This window comes from Misgurnus anguillicaudatus, chromosome 3 (genome assembly GCF_027580225.2).
Source record: "Misgurnus anguillicaudatus chromosome 3, ASM2758022v2, whole genome shotgun sequence".
Classification (NCBI taxonomy): Eukaryota; Metazoa; Chordata; class Actinopteri; order Cypriniformes; family Cobitidae; genus Misgurnus; species Misgurnus anguillicaudatus.
In genome coordinates this window covers 33,098,718-33,117,939 of record NC_073339.2, presented here as the reverse complement: position 1 = coordinate 33,117,939, position 19,222 = coordinate 33,098,718, and the positions used below count along the sequence as shown (strand labels likewise).

Sequence of the window (19,222 nt, the reverse complement as noted above, 5' to 3'; positions counted from 1 at the left end):
AAATATCAGATTTTGACCTTGAACTGATTTGTTGTAGGCCTAGTTGTACATTTAAGTGTTTAGATCATGGGTCTCATATTTTCTCTCTCTCTGTTTAGCCAAATTAATGTATAAAGAACCTAATATTGTACTTTGTAAGTGCATGTTAAGCATTTTCTGAAAACTAGACTGAGACATTAAATAAAAAAGATCATAACCTGCAATTAGCTTCACAGGCATAGAGTTTCTCTGAAACGCATTAAAGCTTTTATGTAATATAAGACTTTGGTACACTGTAAGTGCTAAGAGAAAAATAATAGGATGGGTTATACATCTTCATTGTCATCCGTTTGTATAATTGCCCACCCCAGTGCACTCACCTCAATGTCCTGGGCTCTGATCTTCATGCTTGGTTTAATACATCCGAGAAAAGATGACGTACGGCAGATATTGTAACCAAGCTCATTTCTTTTCTGGCAAAGTCAGTTTTTCAGTTCTGTCCAGTCTTACTGGTAAATGTATGTCTGTGTATCATGTATTTCCGCTTAAATTGATCATAATGTGTTATTATTGAAAACACAATAAACATTTACAGTACTATAACCTGATGCTAAAGTCAAGTGTTAAATTATGTGTAGTTTAAATGATTAGATGAGGTTACAGATGTTGGTCAGACACCCCTTTAAAAAAACATTTTTTTTTATATTTACTAGGTGCATTGCCTAAAGTGAACACTGCTTTGAATAAAAAAGCCTCAAAACAGCAAAGAGTAAACATTTTGATTTCCTGATGGTGAAAAATGGTTACATAAGCAAGACAAGGTGTTTATAAATGGAGAAGTTTCAGGAAAGAGTTGGCCAAGAAAATAAATAAGTCTGCATGTCTAAAAAAAGAATATTTAATGTGTGTGTTTCTTCCAACACCTGTCTTCAATTGACAATCTTTGTCAGTATTTCCACAGTGCTATTGCCGAAAAAGGCATCTCATCCCTGAAGTTCTGTATGGTGGAAGGGTCTTCATGGTTTGGACTGGTCTGTTGCCTCTGGGCCTAGAGAGCTTGCATTTGTTGATTCAAAATCTTTAGTACATTTTTCTGGACAGTGTAAGGCCATACAGTATGTCTGCCAAGTGAATTTTACAGATTGGACGATGCATCAGAACAACCCAACGCACGATATTAAATCAACTACAACAAAAGACAATGCAGGTTGTGGAGAGGCCCTGACTTCAGCTCTGTTGAAATGCTCTGGCAAAACGACTAAAAACTTTTGTAAAGTGGAAAGAAACTAAATTTCGCAAGACTGTACAGATCTGTTCCACTATTTAAGAAAACGCTTGTGGCGGTTATTATCGTCAAAGCAGTTAATATATTCAGGGGTTTACAGACTTTTCCATCTTGCACTGTTAACGTTTACTTACTGTGGTGCTTTTTAAAGGGGCCATGGCATGAAAATCTGACTTTTTCCATGTTTCCAAGTGCTAAAATTGGGTCGCCAGTGCCTCAATCAACTTAGAAATCTGAAAAAGATCAACACAGTAACTTAGTTTTGGTAGACCATTCTCTGCAAGCACGTAAAAAATTAGGTAATTGAAATTTGGCTCTCCTTATGATGTCATAAGGAGATCTTATTATAATAATACCACCCCTTAATCTGCACTATCCAACCACAGCACAGCCATGTAGTGCAAAGAGAGAAAATAATTCACAGCACAATTGAGTTTCAATTGCAACAAATCACCATCATTGCAATCAGTGTTTGAATTTTATCAGCTAATTTGCATTTTAAAGGACACACCCAAATGGCACATTTTTGCTCACGCCTACAAAGTGTCAATTTTAGCAGGCTATAATAAATTATCGATATGGTATTTTGAGCTAAAACTTCACATACGTACTTTGGGGACACCAAAGATTTATTTTACATCTTTAAAAAGTCTTGTGACATGGGCCCTTTAAAAAAAGTTGTGAGCATTTCAACATGCCCTAATGTAAACATTTTTTCAACAGTAAATCAGTCAACATTAGAAAAAAACTGGGTTCATCACAATAATCCATGCTACTTTAACCACACATTCAGAAAAAAAAGGTAAAAAATGTGTCACTTTTAATAAGGCCCTAATATGTACCATTTAGGGGCAACAATTACATTTCTAATTTTACAACCCATATGGCAAAAAAATTTTCCTTGCAAAAATATAAAAGTTTGTATAAAATTACAAAATGTATAAATGTGTATCAAGTATAAAACTATAAGTATATTTTTGCAGTTGAAAATATATTTAATTTTATAATTTATGTTTACAGGTTTGTAACATACAATGTTTTTCTTTTAATGCAAAGTGAATATAAATGCTTTAAAATATATTTACTTTTAAAATATGTTTCAAAATATACAAAAATTGGCCAAAAAATATATTGGTGAAAAATACATTTTTGTAAACATATTTCAAATATATTTCAGTACATATATATATTTTGGCCATTTTTTGTATATTTTAAAATATATTTTTGCCATATGGGACCCACTATTAAAATCACTCCTTAATGAAAGATTACAAATGGCTAGGTTGAACAATTATGATGAATTGCTAATGCTAATAGATAACTTTGCAAGTTATGTTAGATTGCAATCAAATCCACAAATAGACACTGTATAACAAAAACATGAATCTTTCCAGTGTTTATTGAATATATATAGTTATTTACATATTTTTCAAAGCACTTTCTCACCGCATTGAGGCAAATTGTTTTCAAAAATAAAAGTTACACTTCAAAATCATCAGCCAACCAGTTGCAGTCCAGTGGGCGGAGCTAAGGCTACCTGGCTACAGACATATGCCATGACACGCACGCACACACACACACACACACACACACACACACACACACACACACACACACACACACACACACACACACACACACACACACACACACACACACACACACCCCGACACACACAAAATAAAACTTCAATGATTTTCACTTTTTAGGCTGAAACATTCTCAGATATGAATTGAGACATGACATCACAATGACATCACTGTGCTCTCGATTCTTACAGTTTTGCATCATTACTGTGATTGGCTGATTTATCGAGTGAGGTTATGAGCAGACGTTGTGCCAGATATTGACTAACTCTCTCAAAGACAAGTATAAAACCTAAAGCAGTACTTATGTTCAGTGTCCGATGGAGGAAATGACAGCATATATATGAGAACTGGAACAGGAAAAGTTTTGTTATGCAGTCCACATCTGGCTGCCTGTGAACTTCAAGGGTCACAGTTACAAAGTCATGTCTATTCAAAATGTGACCGTTTGCAGCAAATATTTCATATTCCAATGGACACATACTGTAGATCCGCTTCGTTTCGATTTCCACAGGCACCAATAACGGGTTAATTGAATTGTTTTATCTTTGCTCTGCAAGCTTGCAGGTTGGTAGAATTCAGTACTGTTCAAGAGTTAAGTTTCCCTTTGAGCTGCGAACTTGGACCTTTGACCCAGAGCAGCGGTGGTTTGGTTAGGGCTACCTGACTTTCTGTAGTTCCTCTCTGAGCCAAGCTGGTAGAGGTTGACCCAATCTGTGTAGCAGCTTAGATAATTCAATGTTCTGGTCCCTGTAGAACCTGGAGAGGAAGCCTCGCGACTAGAAAAAGGAAAAAGAAAGAAACACTTAGCGGGTATATACACTCACCTAAAGGATTATTAGGAACACCATACTAATACTGTGTTTGACCTCCTTTCGCCTTCAGAACTGTCTTAATTCTACGCGGCATTGATTCAACAAGGTGCTGAAAGCATTCTTTAGAAATGTTGGCCCATATTGATATTATAGCATCTTGCAGTTGATGGTGATTTGTGGGATGCACATCCAGGGAACGAAGCTCCCGTTCCACCACATCCCAAAGATGCTCTATTGGGTTGAAATCTGGTGACTGTGGGGGCCATTTTAGTACAGTGAACTCATTGTCATGTTCAAGAAACCAATTTGAAATGATTCAAGTTTTGTGACATGGTGGATTATCCTGCTGGAAGCAGCCATTAGAGCAGGGGTCGGCAAGTAACTTTGGCCGCGGGCCAATATTTTTTTAGCCAGTAGATGGCGGGCCAACTGTTGTTGGCACACTTACGTCTTATTTTGAATTAGCCTAGTATAGGCTATCTGATCTTTTGTCAAGAAACATTGTCTTTATTTCCTATTTAAAAGACGGCATTAAAAATTGCTAAAAACATGGTAATGGGTCTGTGTATCATTGATTCGTTCGATCGTTTTTTTTTCAAATTAAAAACAAAAATGAAAAAATTAACCACCACGGGTTTTCTGATTGTGTGCTCAGATAAAAAAATTAATTACTGGATTAGACATTTTTTTTATTTAACTCCTTTATAGGCATAATATATCAATTAAATCATTTTAAACAGATCAAGTACTATAGTGGTAATATTACAGGCATTTATGCTCTCATGAAATACTCTTACAGTCCGACTTTTGAACTATTCCCTTTTTATTAATATTTATCCGGGACACACACATACACACCTAAGGTTTAAGGAGGTCTCCGCTGGATTGTTTTTTGTCCAGCTCCGACAAGGTTCTATTCATAGATTAATTTGTGTTCACCCGCTTTATTTCCCGACCTGACGGGTCCGCAAAACTTAACGTCACGTTTCGTTTCCAGAATCTCACATTCAAATGTCTCTAACGAAAAGAGACAGATAATTTTAAATGTTATACAAAAATTGTGTTCGTGCCAATAAAAATATTATTTTAACATTGTATTCATTGTATTTATAATGAAATATAAATAATAAATTAAATAGGACAAAGCCTCTCACTCAAATTTCTCACCATCATAAACCGAGTTGGTTGCGGAGTTGACGTTCAAATTGCTGAACATCCTCCTTTGCCAAATTTATAACGTTTTAAACGGAGGTAAAGATCAAAGAACTATGCGTTAGGAAAATTAATAATGGCTTTATTTTAATAGACATGTAAAACCATATTTTGGCGGATTACTTTCATTTTTTAACGAATTTACCTGCCCATTTAGTCTTAATAATTAACGGTAAACGAACTTGACTTGCTGTTTTCGAAGGCAAGTCGAACCTTAGGTCGGGCGCTCGAGCCCCAAGTTCAAGTAGCAGAAAACAACAGTATTCCTTTCAAATCTACTTTAAAAGTGTATTAGTTAAAATATTATTGCAGTAAAAGAGTTTATTTTTATCATATTTTGTAGTGGTTTCTAAAAGCCAGCAATTACTTCAGTAATTTGCAATGTCACGGAGTTTAACGTCTTCACGCGTGATGAATTGACATGATTTACGAGGTAAATTTGCAAATGATTCATGAAGTCATACCTCTGCAATTATTTGATCGATTGTGTTTTAGAAGTATGCTCAAACTCTAATGACAGTTATGATCGCGGATGCGCTGGTACAGAAAGAGAACGAGAAAAAGCGGCCCGTTAAGATAGCTATTATACGCATTTTTTTCAGGACATTCTTGCTATTTGTCAGTGTGTTATACGCGAATAAATAATAATGAAAAAAATTCAAAAGTCGGACTGTAAGCTAATGAGACTTACAGGAAAGCATGGTTGCTATTCAAACCCTTATTAAAACCCTTATTAAAATGTAATCTGTTAGTACCTGATCTGTTTAAATTTATTTCATTGGTATATGTCTGCTAAGGTGTTGAATTAAAATTTGTCCGAACCCGTTTTCATTCATTTTTTTATTTTTGATCTGAGCGCACAGAAAACGAGTCGTTTGATTTTAGTTCAGGTAATAAATAATAGAAAAACAAGTCGTTTTTCTTTATTTTCTTTTTGGTTTTGATTTGAAAAAACGAATGAAGGAATGATACACGGGGACATTTTTGTAAACTGTTATTGTAAAATAAAAAAGTCTGATTAAAAAAATAATAAAAAACGGACTTCAAATTAATCTGGCGGGCCAGAAAATATTGCCAGTTGCCGACCCCTGCATTAGAGGATGGGTACATGGTGGTCATAAAGGGATGGACATGGTCAGAAACAATGCACAGCTAGGCCGTGGCATTTAAACAATGCCCAATTGGCACTAAGGGGCCTAAAGTGTGCCAGAGGAAAACATCCATCACACCATTACACCACCACCACCAGCCTGCACAGTGCTAACAAGGCATGATGGATCCATGTTCTCATTCTGTCTACGCCAAATTCTGACTCTACCATCTAAATGTCTCAACAGAAATCGAGACTCATCAGACCAGGCAACATTTTTCCGGTCTTCAACTGTCCAATTTTGGTGAGCTTATGCAAATTGTAGACTCTTTTTCCTATTTATAGTGGAGATGAGTGGTACCCGGTGGGGTCTTCTTCTGTTGTAGCCCATCTGCCTCAAGGTTGTGCGTGTTGTGGCTTCACAAATGCTTTGCTGCATACCTCGGTTGTAACGAGTGGTTATTTCCGTCAAAGTTGCTCTTCTATCAGTTTGAATCAGTTGGCCCATTCTCCTCTGACCTTTAGCATCACCAAGGCATTTTCGCCCACAGGACTGCCACATACTGGATGTTTTTCCCTTTTCACACCATTCTTTATAAACCCTAGAAATGGTTGTGCGTGAAAATCCCAGTAACTAAGCAGATTGTGAAATACTCAGACCGACCCGTCTGGCACCAACAACCATGCCACGCTTAAAATTGCTTAAAACACCTTTCTTTCCCATTCTGACATTCAGTCTGGAGTTCAGGAGATTGTCTTGACCAGGATCACACCCCTAAGTGCATTGAAGCAACTGCCATGTGATTGATTGATTAGATAATTGCATTAATGAGAAATCGAACACATGTTCCTAATAATCCTTTAAGTGAGTGTACGTTTATATAGTATGTGTTCTAGCTGTAACTTGACAGAAAACAAGTTGCAGCAGATGGATTTGGTATGACATAAAGGTACATAAAGAAAGTTTTCAATTTTTAAATTCAATTTTAGGTGAACAACTCTTAATGCTCTTTTGTTGTGTAAAATGGAAAAACAGAAAGAAGGAAAATAAAAAATGAAACAAGAGTTGTTCTGTATGTATCAGTTATTCATTACATGAGCTATAGGCATGTTGCATTATTAAACAGTTGGAGGTCACGTGAGCACAAAGACCTGGAGACTTCCAGTTACTTCTCTCTCTCTTGTTCTCTTCTCCATCTTGACCCATATTACTTAATAATGACATCCCTGTACAATGCAGCTGTGATCATTCATTAAAGATTAAAGGCTCCATTTGGAGTTTACTGTTGGGAGGCATTACCTCAGGATCCATGGGCGGGTATTTCCGCCCCTTGCTCTTCCCCAAACACTTAGTCCGGCCCCCTTCCAAAAGCTGGCACCAGAAGCCCTTCTGAGGATCGAACCTGTTATCAGACAGAAAGCTAAATCAGATCCTTTAATTTCAGCTTGACACTCAAGTGATGGAGAAAATCTGGCCCTTCACAGAAAAGTGTACACCACCCCACACACACACGTCTATGAGACAGATGTATGCTGTAACCTTGTCTGGTTGTCAGATAAGACATGGCTTGGTTTGATAAGCAGTCACAAACACATCAGCAATCTCCAACAGCTCTCAACAAAATGTGATCTACACTGTTTGTGTGTGTTTGTTGTACATGTGTGTTAATAGGTTCTTTGACAAGGTGGTAAACTGAGGTTGCTTTACATGAGCGACATGTGAAATGTTCAAATAAGCTCTGTGGTGGCAGAAAATATATTTCTTTTACTGCCTTGCGGCCACCTGTCTCTCTCTTTCATCTTGCAATAACATAATGTATTCCATATGTGTATTTATTTGATCTGTCTGTAATCTATTTACTGTAATATATATTCACTTTTCAACAATGCAAAAAAATTGTGAAAGCTCTATAGAAATAATGAATAACAGAAAATGCAAGGACAATATACAGTCGGGGATGGATTACAATTAAAGCTAATTTCGAAAACAAAAACTGTCAACGCACAGCTACGGCACCACATCCACCACAATCAACAACTTTCTAATTAAGTTTGATCTAATTTTAGTATGCTGTACTTGGTTACTAAGGAGACAAAACAGCACGTTTGAAATAAAGTATGAGATGTGCAGAAAGGTGAATATCACTTTAACAGAATATGTTTATTTTGCATCTTTTCCAATCAAGCTGTAATTTTGTCACATCATGCAGGAAGTGTGAAATAAACTGTGCGTATTTGGAATACATCATATGGTAGCTTTAGCAAGACAAATAAGGCACCCATTTTACTGCAAAAATAAGCGCGATCCATTTGACATTGCGCAGGAGCCCGAAGCATGTACAACAGTTTGCCACCTAGTGGACCCACGAATTAGCACAGACAATTTTAGATGCATCCGTGCTGACTATACATACAATTACACTGTATGCAAAAATTATCCTAAGGTGTTACTGTGGCAGTACCCTTTAAAAAGGTCCTAATATGTACTATTAAGGTGCAAAAATATACCTTTAAAGGTATTGCGGAGGATTTTCTTTTTCCGGGTAGATCATCAAGACTACTGGTCCTCCTAGTTGTCAATCAGGAGTGTTGCGCAATTGCATTTTTTTAAAAAAGGCGGTTCTTTTCTAAAATTCGAGAAAATCCTCCGCTACACCTTTAATGTACTAATGTGCATCTTTGGTACCAATATGTAACTAATTTTAACTCTTTAGGTAAAAAGGTGTAGTTTTAAAAAAGATATATCCCCTAGTGACAGCTAGGGACCACTTTTTGACCATTTTCCCTGACAGTGTATGTGCATATCCACAGTAAGATCCATAACACACGCTGTTTCTGTGCATCTGATGTTAATCTGGAGTACCTATAGAGTAGTATTACATCCTTCATATCTTTAGTTTTATCAGGTTTATTAAAGACAGATTAGCTTTACCGATTCTTTCCGGTAACGTACGAAAAAATTTCAAAGGAGGAGTTACGAACTGCGGGAGGAGCGAGTCAGGAGTCATGCAGTAACACACTGGATAACTTATGATTCACTACATGTTCATGTCGTTTATATTATATGCACTTGCGCGCCTATTTCCGACATAATAAAAAAAAAATCCAGGGTTACACTTTATTTTAAGGCATCACTGTTACATTGTAATTATATATTTAACTACCAAGTAATAATCATCAGCAACATGTACTTACTGTAGGGTTGGGGTTAGGAATAGGGTTGGGTTTAGGGTTAGTTGCATGTAATTATGCATAATTAACTGTTATTACTATAATAATTACATGTAACATGTGTAACAAAGACACCGTAAAATAAAGTGTTACCAAATCCAGAAATCACAATGTATGATTTTTTAACTATTTATTTGTATGATGCAAATAAGTATTTTAACACCTGAGAAAGTCAATGTTAATATTTGGTACAGAAGCCTTTGTTTGCATTTACAGAGGACAAATGTTTCCTGTAGTTTTTCACCAAGTTTGCACATACTGCAGGAGGGATTTTGGCCCACACCTCCACACAGATCTTCTCTAGATCAATCAGGTTTCTGGCCTGTCGCTGAGAAACACGGAGTTTGAGCTCCCTCCAAAGATTCTCTATTGGGTTTAGATCTGGAGACTGGCTAGGCCACGCAAGAACCTTGATATGCTTCTTACAGAGCCACTCCTTGGTTATCCTGGCTGTGTGCTTCGGGTCATTGTCATGGTGGAAGACCCAGCCTCGACCCATCTTCAAAGCTCTAACTGAGGGAAGGAGGTTCTTCCACAAAAATCTCGCAATACATGGCCCCAATCATCCTCGCCTTATTACAGTGCCGTCGCCCTGTCCCATGTGCAGAAAAACACCCCCCCAAGCATGATGCTACCACCCCCATGCTTCACAGTAGGGATGGTGTTCTTGGGATGGTACTCATCGTTCTTCTTCCTCCAAACACATTTAGTGGAATTATGACCAAAAAGTTCTATTTTGGTCTCATCTGACCCCATAACTTTCTACCATGACTCCTCTGGATCATCCAAATGGTCATTGGCAAACTTAAGACAGGCCTGGACATGTCCTGGTTTAAGCAGGGGAACCTTCCGTGCCATGCATGATTTCAAACCATGACGTCTTATTGTATTACCAACAGTAACCTTGGAAACGGTGGTCTCAGCCCAGAACTACATGGGAGGAGCTGGTCAATGACCTGAAAAGAGCTGATTTCTCACTTTTCTTAGGAGGTGAGATCTTGCATGGAGCCCCAGTCCGAGGGAGACAGTCATGTTTAGCTTCTTCCATTTTCTAATGATTGCTCCTACAGTGGACCTTTTTTCACCAAGCTGCTTGGCAATTTCCTCGTAGCCCTTTCCAGTCTTGTGGAGGTGTACAATTTTGTCTCTAGTGTCTTTGGACAACTCTTTGGTCTTGGCCATATTAGTAGTTGGATTCTTACTGATTGTATGGGGTGGACAGGTGTCTTTATGCAGCTAACGACCTCAAACAGGTGCATCTAATTTAGGATAATAAATAGGTGGATATTTTAAAGGCAGTCTAAGGGGCTGTCCACACGGAGACGCGTATCACTGTATACGTATAAATTTGTTATCGTATTGGCGTTTCATCCACACGGATCCGGCGTTTGGGAGACTGAATCCGCTATTTTTTGAAACCGGGTCCTAAAGTGGATAAATCTGAAACCGACACCCTTGCGGTTTCGTCTGTACAGCCAATCCGTATATTTTGTGAAGCGAAAACGTCATCACATCACGTGTCGGAAGCGTCACACGTAACAGCAACAACAATAACGGCGGACTACGTGATTGTGTTCGTGCTACATAAGCTACTAAAGCCTACTAGCTTTATTACAGCAAAATCTATTGCTTCTATGCAATTGTGGTGACCAACAAGCGATAATGGACAACATCATACGTTGGTTATGCGTATGCTCAAAGTCTTCTTCTCCGTGTATAGTGTATATCTGTGGCAGAATTACAGCGCCCCATACTGGTCCGGCATATATACTACACCGCTTTCAGTCGGTTTCATGTTTACGGATTATTTTTTTAGAGCAAGGAACAAAAAATTATCGGATAGGGAATGCACCGGCTTCGTGTGGACATAGCCTAACAGGTCTTTGAGGGTCAGAATTAAGACAGGTGTTCAAATACTTATTTGCAGCTGTATCATACAAATAAATAGTTAAAAAAATCATACATTTTTAGATTATGTCTCTCATAGTTTACATGCACCTACGATGACAATTTCAGACCCTTCCATGATTTAGGAGAACTTGCAAAATAGCAGGTTGTTCAAATACTTATTTTCCTCACTGTATATCCATTGTTTCCATAATGCTGGCTTTCTTCTCCTTACATCCAAAAACACTATTCTTCATTCGTGCCATTGCTGAGTCTTGATATAAAACAAAGCTGTTGCGTGAAGTGATGCCTGTAACTTAGCGTCCTCCCTTCCCTATGGGAAGTGCCCATAAAAAGAAGTTATATGTATAGAAACCCCTGAAACATCAGCTGGACCCGTATTCGAAAAAAACTTTCCAAAACTTCTATGAACCCCGGAGAACTGCATTCGGCACTGGAATACTCTATAACACGTCCAACAGCTTTTTTGACACTTCGCATTTGTTTAGCATGAGGAAACCAACTCTTAAACTCTGTGTTAATAAGTCAGAATGCATGAAATACCGTTGAACCCCCCCCCACCCCCAAACAAGAGACACCCTAAAAGAGACCGTTTGTGATGAATGAGATCTGAACTGGCAAGAACTGACATAAGACTGTTGAAAGACAGAGACTGAAGCAAATTATAATTGGAAAAAACAAAGCAAGAAGAGCTGATAACAAATGAAACTGACAGAAAACAAGAAAAAGAGGAAAACAATGACGGAGAGAAAGATATGTTTGGAGCGATGAAGTGAGAGAGACTCAAATGGAGGGAGGTTATTAATAAAAGCCAAAGATTGATGGAGCTGTCTGAGCTGAGGTACAGAACACATGCAGAGACCCACAGTAGCAAACACACACACACACACACACACACACACACACACACACACACACACACACACACACACACACACACACACCTGACACAGGCAATACAAAGTTCAATCTTTCGACCTTTTATATCAGTGCCCATAGTACTGCAATCTGGCACAACCAATGCCTCATTTTAAAACAACATGGTGTCTTCATTCTTATTATTTACAGCATTTATCGAGACTATAGACCATTTTAGGGCTTTTCCTAAAAAACAAAAGCTTTTTTTTCAGTTTTGATAAGTCACCAATGATCTATATTTTTGTTGTCCATTTATCATGTGTTATTTTTGTGGTATACTATTTTTCTCTTGTGCGGAATCAATAATGAGTATAGGCAGCACTGCACTAAACACAATGATGTGTAATATGATTTCTGCACCTCCGAGTTAGAGTGCCTCACTCAATTATTCATAAGTAGGCATGGCCTTATACTCTGAAGAGTGGGTTATCAGCCAATTAAAAGCATCATTTGACATTTCTGCATGCATTTCTATACCGTAAAAAAATGCTGGGTTTTTTTCAACCCAGCGTTAGGTCAAAAAGCGATTATATTTGACCCAATAATGGGTTAAAACAACCCAGTATTTTGGGTTGAAACACCCCAGCGTGTTTTAAAATGTAAAGGAGAGCTTTGAGAATGAAGGACAGCTGGCTTGGGGCTTTGCTGATCAATACCAGCAACACCAGTTTGTTGGAAGTAGAAAGATCTCATCACAAACTGTTTTCCCAGATTTTTGTCTGTCAATCAAAAAACCTGGCAGAAACTTTTGGAGTCCATATTGTGTACTGTTGAAAGCTGTCGCTAACATTCTTATGGCGCGTTTCCATTGCATAGTAGGCTACCCCACAGTTTGGTTTGGGGGGCTTCCACTGGGTGTGGTACGTACGTAGTACTCAATACTTTTTTTAGTACCACCGTTCGAAGTTCCAAGCAACCTGAGCTGATACCAAAATGTGACGGGAAAACACTGTAGATCACTGATTGGTCTGAGAGAATCGTCACTATCAGCATCATTGCTATAATGTAAAGATTAGCTTTACCTTCGTGCTAGCTTGCGCTGTCTCAAGCAAACATGTTGTCATCTGTGCTCTGCTATAAGTTCCCAAACTTCCTTTTAGAGATCAAAAACATCCACAGGTTTAGAATCAGGAACACCATATCAGTTTTTTTCCAGACTTGCAGTTTGTGGTGGCACATTCGCAACGCGCACGTCTGCATATATGCTTAAAGGAATATTCCATTTTCTTAAAAGAAAAATCCAGATAATTTACTCACCACCATGTCATCCAAAATGTTGATGTCTTTCTTTGTTCAGTCGATAAGAAATTATGTTTTTTGAGGAAAACATTGCAGGATTTTTCTTATTTTAATGGACTTTAATAGACACCAACAATTAACACTTAACCCGTTTTTTTCAACGGAGTTTCAAAGGACTATAAACAATCCCAAAAGAGGCATAAGTGTCTTATCTAGCAAAACGATTGTCATTTTTGACAAGAAAAATAACAAATATACACTTTTATAGCACAACTTCTCGTCTAAATCTGGTCGTGATGCGCCAGGTGACCCCACGCAATACGTCATGACTGTCATCAAGAGGTCACAGAGGACGAACGCGAAACTCCGCCCCAGTGTTTACAAGTGGTTGAAAGAGGACCGTTCCTACGTTGTTGTATGTCAACTGATACTAATAATGTCTTTGTGTCAGTTAATTGTTTACCATGGTCCGCAAATGTGCGTGTTATATATGTAACACGTGACCTCAATACGTCACTACGCATTTACGTTAGGTCGCGCTGGACCAGACCTAGACGAAAAGTTGTGGTTTAAAAGAGCATATTTTTTATTTTTCTTGTTAAAAATGACAATCGTTTCGCTAGATAAGACCGTTATGCCTCGTTTGGGAGTGTTTATAGTCCTTTGAAACTCTGTTGAAAAAAAAACTGTTACGTGTTGAGTTAAGTGTTAATTGTTGGTGTCTATTAAAGTCCATTAAAATGAGAAAAATCCTGCAATGTTTCCTCAAAAAACATAATTTCTTCTCGACTGAACAAAGAAAGACATCAACATTTTGGATGACATGGTGGTGAGTAAATTATCTGGATTTTTCTTTTTAAGAAAATGGAATATTCCTTTAAATGCAACTTAAATGAGGCTCAGCGGAGCGCCACAGGTGTTTGTACAGAAACTGTCATGTGAGACACAGGTAGTGATAAACGTGATGTGCAAACATCTATTTGTGGTGGTCAATTTTAATTTTGTGGCGGACTGAGAAATAAATAAATGTATGGGAATATATAACGACACTCTCACTTGTATGATGTCACAGCAGTAGGCAGTGCAAATATAACGACATGCCTATAATCCCTCCCACTCTGAAGTGTTACATAACTTGATAGAAAAGATATCCAAGCCAAAGTGAGGTGAGCTGACCCGACCTGACCCAAACCAAACCAAACCATGGGGGACTATGCAATTGAAAAGCGGTATAAGTCTGAGTCAACATTTTTAGTTGGGGATCACCTCTCTTCTGGGTCCAATAAGTAGGACACACTCTTAAAATTAAAGGTGCTAATAAGGGTTCTTTGTAGTGAACCATTTTAGGCTCTTTAAAGTACTTTTCAGGGAAAGTTTGCACAATTGTGACACTGCAGCACAAACCAGTCAGAAGTCACACGGGTATATTTATAGCAATAGCCAACAATACATTGTAAAGAATTGTCAAAATTAGAATTTTGACATATATGTGACGTGCGCGTCGTGAATGTTTTGCCACAAACTGCAAGTCTGGAAAAAAACTGTTATGTGTTCCTGATTCTCAACCTGTGGATGTTTTTCATCGCCAAAAGGGAGTTTGGGAACTGAGCTGATAGCTGAATAAGCTCTCTGTTGATGTATGGTTTGGTAGGATGGGTCAATATTTGGCCAAGATATAATTATTTGGTTATCTGGAATATGAGGTTGCAAAAAATTAAAATATTGAGAAAATTGCCTTTAAAGTTGTCCAAATGGAGTCCTTAGCAAAACATGTTAACAAATGATGAATACATTTAATCTAAATAAAAAAGTACCCCTTTATTTAGTCAATAGAGCCGTTTCCAACTAAAAAGCTTTTGTGCAACAGAAAGGTTCTGCGGATGTTCTTCATAAAACCTCACATCCTGACAAGTATGGGTGGGCGATATGACCAAAATCTTCTATCACGATAGGATTCATTATATATTGTGATAACTATATGTATCACGGTAGTTTTTTTTTTTTATGTTTTAATAAGGTTAAAATCTTTAATATCATAGAAATGTTCATAATTCTCACAAAAAACGTATACAAGCATAAAAAGAAGATAAAAACAAACAAAACTCAAGCTCTCTGAAGATAAACAGTCAATGATAAAGGAATGATAATAAATAATTATGTATGTATGTATTAAAATGTTTTATTTAAGGCAGAAAAGTGATTTAATCAAGAGCAGTGAGAGATTTTCTCTCAATGCTGTTTGATAAACATGAGTGACAGACAGGAGCAAAATTAGGTAACTTCCCCTTTAAGACTGGATCTAATGCACTGTTACACATGCTCGTTCTCTTTTAGCTGTTTACTTTCTCTTAAGACCTAAATGGTCGTGTTTATGAGGATACTTGCAAAGACGTGAATTTTGACGCATATATGTATTTAAAGCTCACGTAACACACGCTGTTTCTGCATTTCTGATATTAATCTGGAGTACCTATAGAGTAGTATGACATCCTTTATATCTCTGAAGAGTCTTTAGTTTAATCAGATTTATAAAAGAAAGATTAGCTTTACCGAATCTTTCCGATAACGTACGAAAAAATGAAGAAGGAGGAGTTATAACACGGGAGGAGCGAGTACGAGTCATACAACACTGTTTTAACGTATGATTCACTACATGTTCGTGTCATTTATATAATATACACGCGCCTATTTCCAACATAAGACAGAAGTCTTACTTACCACGTGTAACTCGTCATGACCGGTTCTGAAAATCCACCGCATCAAACACACACGCAAAACTCCGCTGCTAATCCGGATAATAAACTATATCCATTGTTTCCATGAGGCTGGATGTCTTCTCCTTACATCCAAAAACACACTTCTTGTTGTGCCATTGTTGACTTTTGAAATTAAACAAGGCTGAGTGGCGTGATAAGCTGTTAGCAAGCTCTAGCGTCTCCCGCTGACTGACGGCTGGGCGGGGTTTTCCAGGGGAAGTTTTCCGGCGGAAGCCCATATAAAGAAGTGATACGTATCGAAAACCCCTGAAACGTCAGTTAGAACCGTAATCGAAAAAAATTAGCCGAAACTTGTACGAACCCTGGCGAAGTGCATTCGGCACAGAAATACTCTGAAACACGCCCAACTGCATTTTTGACACTTTGTCTATGTTTAGCATGAGGAAACAACTCTATAACTGTGTTAATAAGTCAGAATGCTTGAAATACCATTAAACCCCCCCTTTAAGGCCAATAAAGCGGAAAAATGCTCACGAGCTTAATGAGCAGCGGCTGCGCGACTTGCGCGCTCCGCACAGACAGAAAGAGTGCACGCATATAGATCTGTTATTTGTGTTTCAATGACTAAAAATAAATTGTTTTAAAACTGTGGTGCTTAAATACGTGTACAAATATTACATTTTCGTGACCACGCGCACGAAACGATAGTCCAAAATTTCTACCGGTTGACAAATTTCTACCGGTTAATCATGTCTACCGGTTTATCGCCCACCCCTACTGACAAGCAACCTTTTTATTTAGGATTGTATAATATTTTTGGACCCGAGACAAAAGGTGCTGCTGATTCCAAACCCTTGTGTCATTGATGAACAACAGCTATAACACTTGACAGAAACTACAACTTGTTTAGTTGGTTCTTGAGGCAATGCGTGACCAAACTTTATTTCCCATCATTATGTGGGGCAGCTCAGGAATAACAAGCACACAGATAAAGCATCAATTACACACCAAATGCACATCCTTTGATCTTCCTTAATTTGCAACTCGCATATAAAAAAGCATCCCTGTCAATCAATGAAAAGTGGAATGATTTCAAACTGCCCAATACTTTAATATTTTGTTATTTTGACAGAAATCACTTAATGAGGTCATATTATTGCACCCCCAAACCACGCCCCACTTTCCTCCATACCTACTTTCATTTTGCAAAATGACTTAACATGGATACACGACAGTTTAAGAGCACTGAACACACACAGAGAAAGAGATGAGAGCGCTGCCTAATGAGCTGTTTTTAATTGGAGAGGCCGGATGAAGTTAATCCTTTCACTCTCATGCTGTGTCAATGACTACAGCCAGATTATCACAATTAATCACATTCAGGCTGTATGCAGATTATACAAGCGTTGACTGCTGAGAACATGGATCTGTCTGCTCATTTTATCTGCTGATTCTCAAACACATGGGACCGGGGACAGCATGGATTTAGAGCCCGCATCTGTCTTGTATCTCTTGTGTCTGTGCGTGTATCTGCTCTTGTTTGTCTCTCCATGTGCACACCAAATGTTCCCATAATGATTGTACAAGATAAAAACAATTACTTTGAGAGGATTTCAGGGCTGTCAAAGTTAACGTGGTAATGCGATTATTTAAATAACGTTAATGAATTTGTTCGATTTGACAATGTAATTGAACATAAAGCGACCATCACAATCCTTTACATTCTTATTAAAAAATTAATTAGTGTGATTCCTAAAAAAAGAATGTGGGTTTTAGCGGCATCTAGTGGTAAGATTGCGAATTGCAACCAACCTTAAAGGGATAGTTCACCCAAAAATAAAAATAATATAATTAATGTTCCCACCTCCGTTCATCTTTGGAACACAGTTTATGATGTTTTATATTTAGTCCCAGAGCTTGTTGACCCTTCATTGAAAATCTACGTACTGTATACTGTCCATGTCCAGAAAGGTAATAAAAACATCATCAAAGTAGTCCATGTGACATCAGTGGGTCAGTTAGAATGTGTTGAAGCATCAAAAATAAATTTTGTTCCAAAAATAACAAAAATTATGACTTTGTTTTCTCTTCCGCGTCTGTTGTGAAGCGCATGCGCGAGACCAAAGTCACGCGACTGCAGCGATGCGGATGACGTGTTATCCTCAGACATGTTCGGCAAAGTTTTTTTTTTTTACTTACAGTGTGCCTCTCCCTCAGACTGTAAATGAAGCCCGGGCGCACAAATAAAAACAGCTGGGGAGCACCAAATAACACGTCAGCCGCGTCGTACGTAATCCGCGTCACTTCTGTCACGTGACTTCAGTCTCGCGCATGCGTTTCACAACAGACGCGGAAGAGAAGACAATGCCGAACAAAGTCGTAATTTTTGTTATTTTTGTACCCAAATATATTTTTGATGCTTCAACACATTCTAACTGACCCACTGATGTCACATGGACTACTTTGAGGATGTTTTTATTACCTTTCAGGACATGGACAGTAAACCGTACGTAGATTTTCAATGAAGGGTCAGCAAGCTCTCAGACTAAATATAAAACATCTTAAACTGTGGTCCGAAGATGAACGGAGGTCTTACGAGTTTGGAACGACATGAGGGTGACATTATTTTCATTTTTGGGTGAACTATTCCTTAAATTTCGAAATGCAAAGAGAAGCTACAGTAGCTGACACAGGATGTTGTCGTCTGAGACAACGTAATGACGAAACACGCTCTGTAGAACGGTTTGTCCATTTAGGGCTACTGTAGAAACATGGTGGCAACTTCCATGTAAGGGGAGAGTGGGGTGTCCTCACATCAGGATCTTCACTGTACGCCACTTTAATTTAGGTCAAATCTGCACACATTTTAAGTGAGGTTTTCACACACATACCTAGCTAAGGACGTGTTGCTCTGCAAATAGGGTAAGCCATTCTTTACTGCTAATTTATTTACGATTCAAACCCAGATGGGACGTTTAACAACAGTCATTTGCATTCTTTGTATGGTGAAATTTAATTACCACCCAAGCACCCAAGAGTGAAGCGCTGTAATTCATAGCAATGTTAATTCAAAACCACTGCAGGCCAAAACATCTTTACATGTCAGATTACATCCATAAAGGGTACGGACTGCTGTTTAAAATTTTAATATCTCCATACTGTATGTGCAATCTCTGTGTATTCGAAATGTAGCCTACCTTTGTCCTATGTCATTATTTAGCTATGCACAAATATAATCTGCT

At 38.0% G+C, this 19,222-nt stretch overlaps 1 protein-coding gene across 2 annotated transcripts in view; it reads right to left on the bottom strand.

Moving 5' to 3' along the window:
• Nucleotides 1-2,634: 2,634 nt before the first annotated feature.
• The window catches only part of ndst3 (N-deacetylase/N-sulfotransferase (heparan glucosaminyl) 3), an 84,548-nt gene continuing 67,960 nt past the window's right edge, over nt 2,635-19,222 (bottom strand). For both annotated transcript variants that reach the window (XM_055205531.2, XM_055205530.2), the window contains 2 exons: nt 7,268-7,370; nt 2,635-3,629 (listed from right to left, as the gene is read on the bottom strand). In XM_055205531.2, the coding sequence (XP_055061506.1) occupies nt 3,510-3,629; nt 7,268-7,370 (223 nt within the window). In that variant the 3' untranslated portion in view covers nt 2,635-3,509. The remainder of the gene's footprint in view (nt 3,630-7,267; nt 7,371-19,222) is intronic.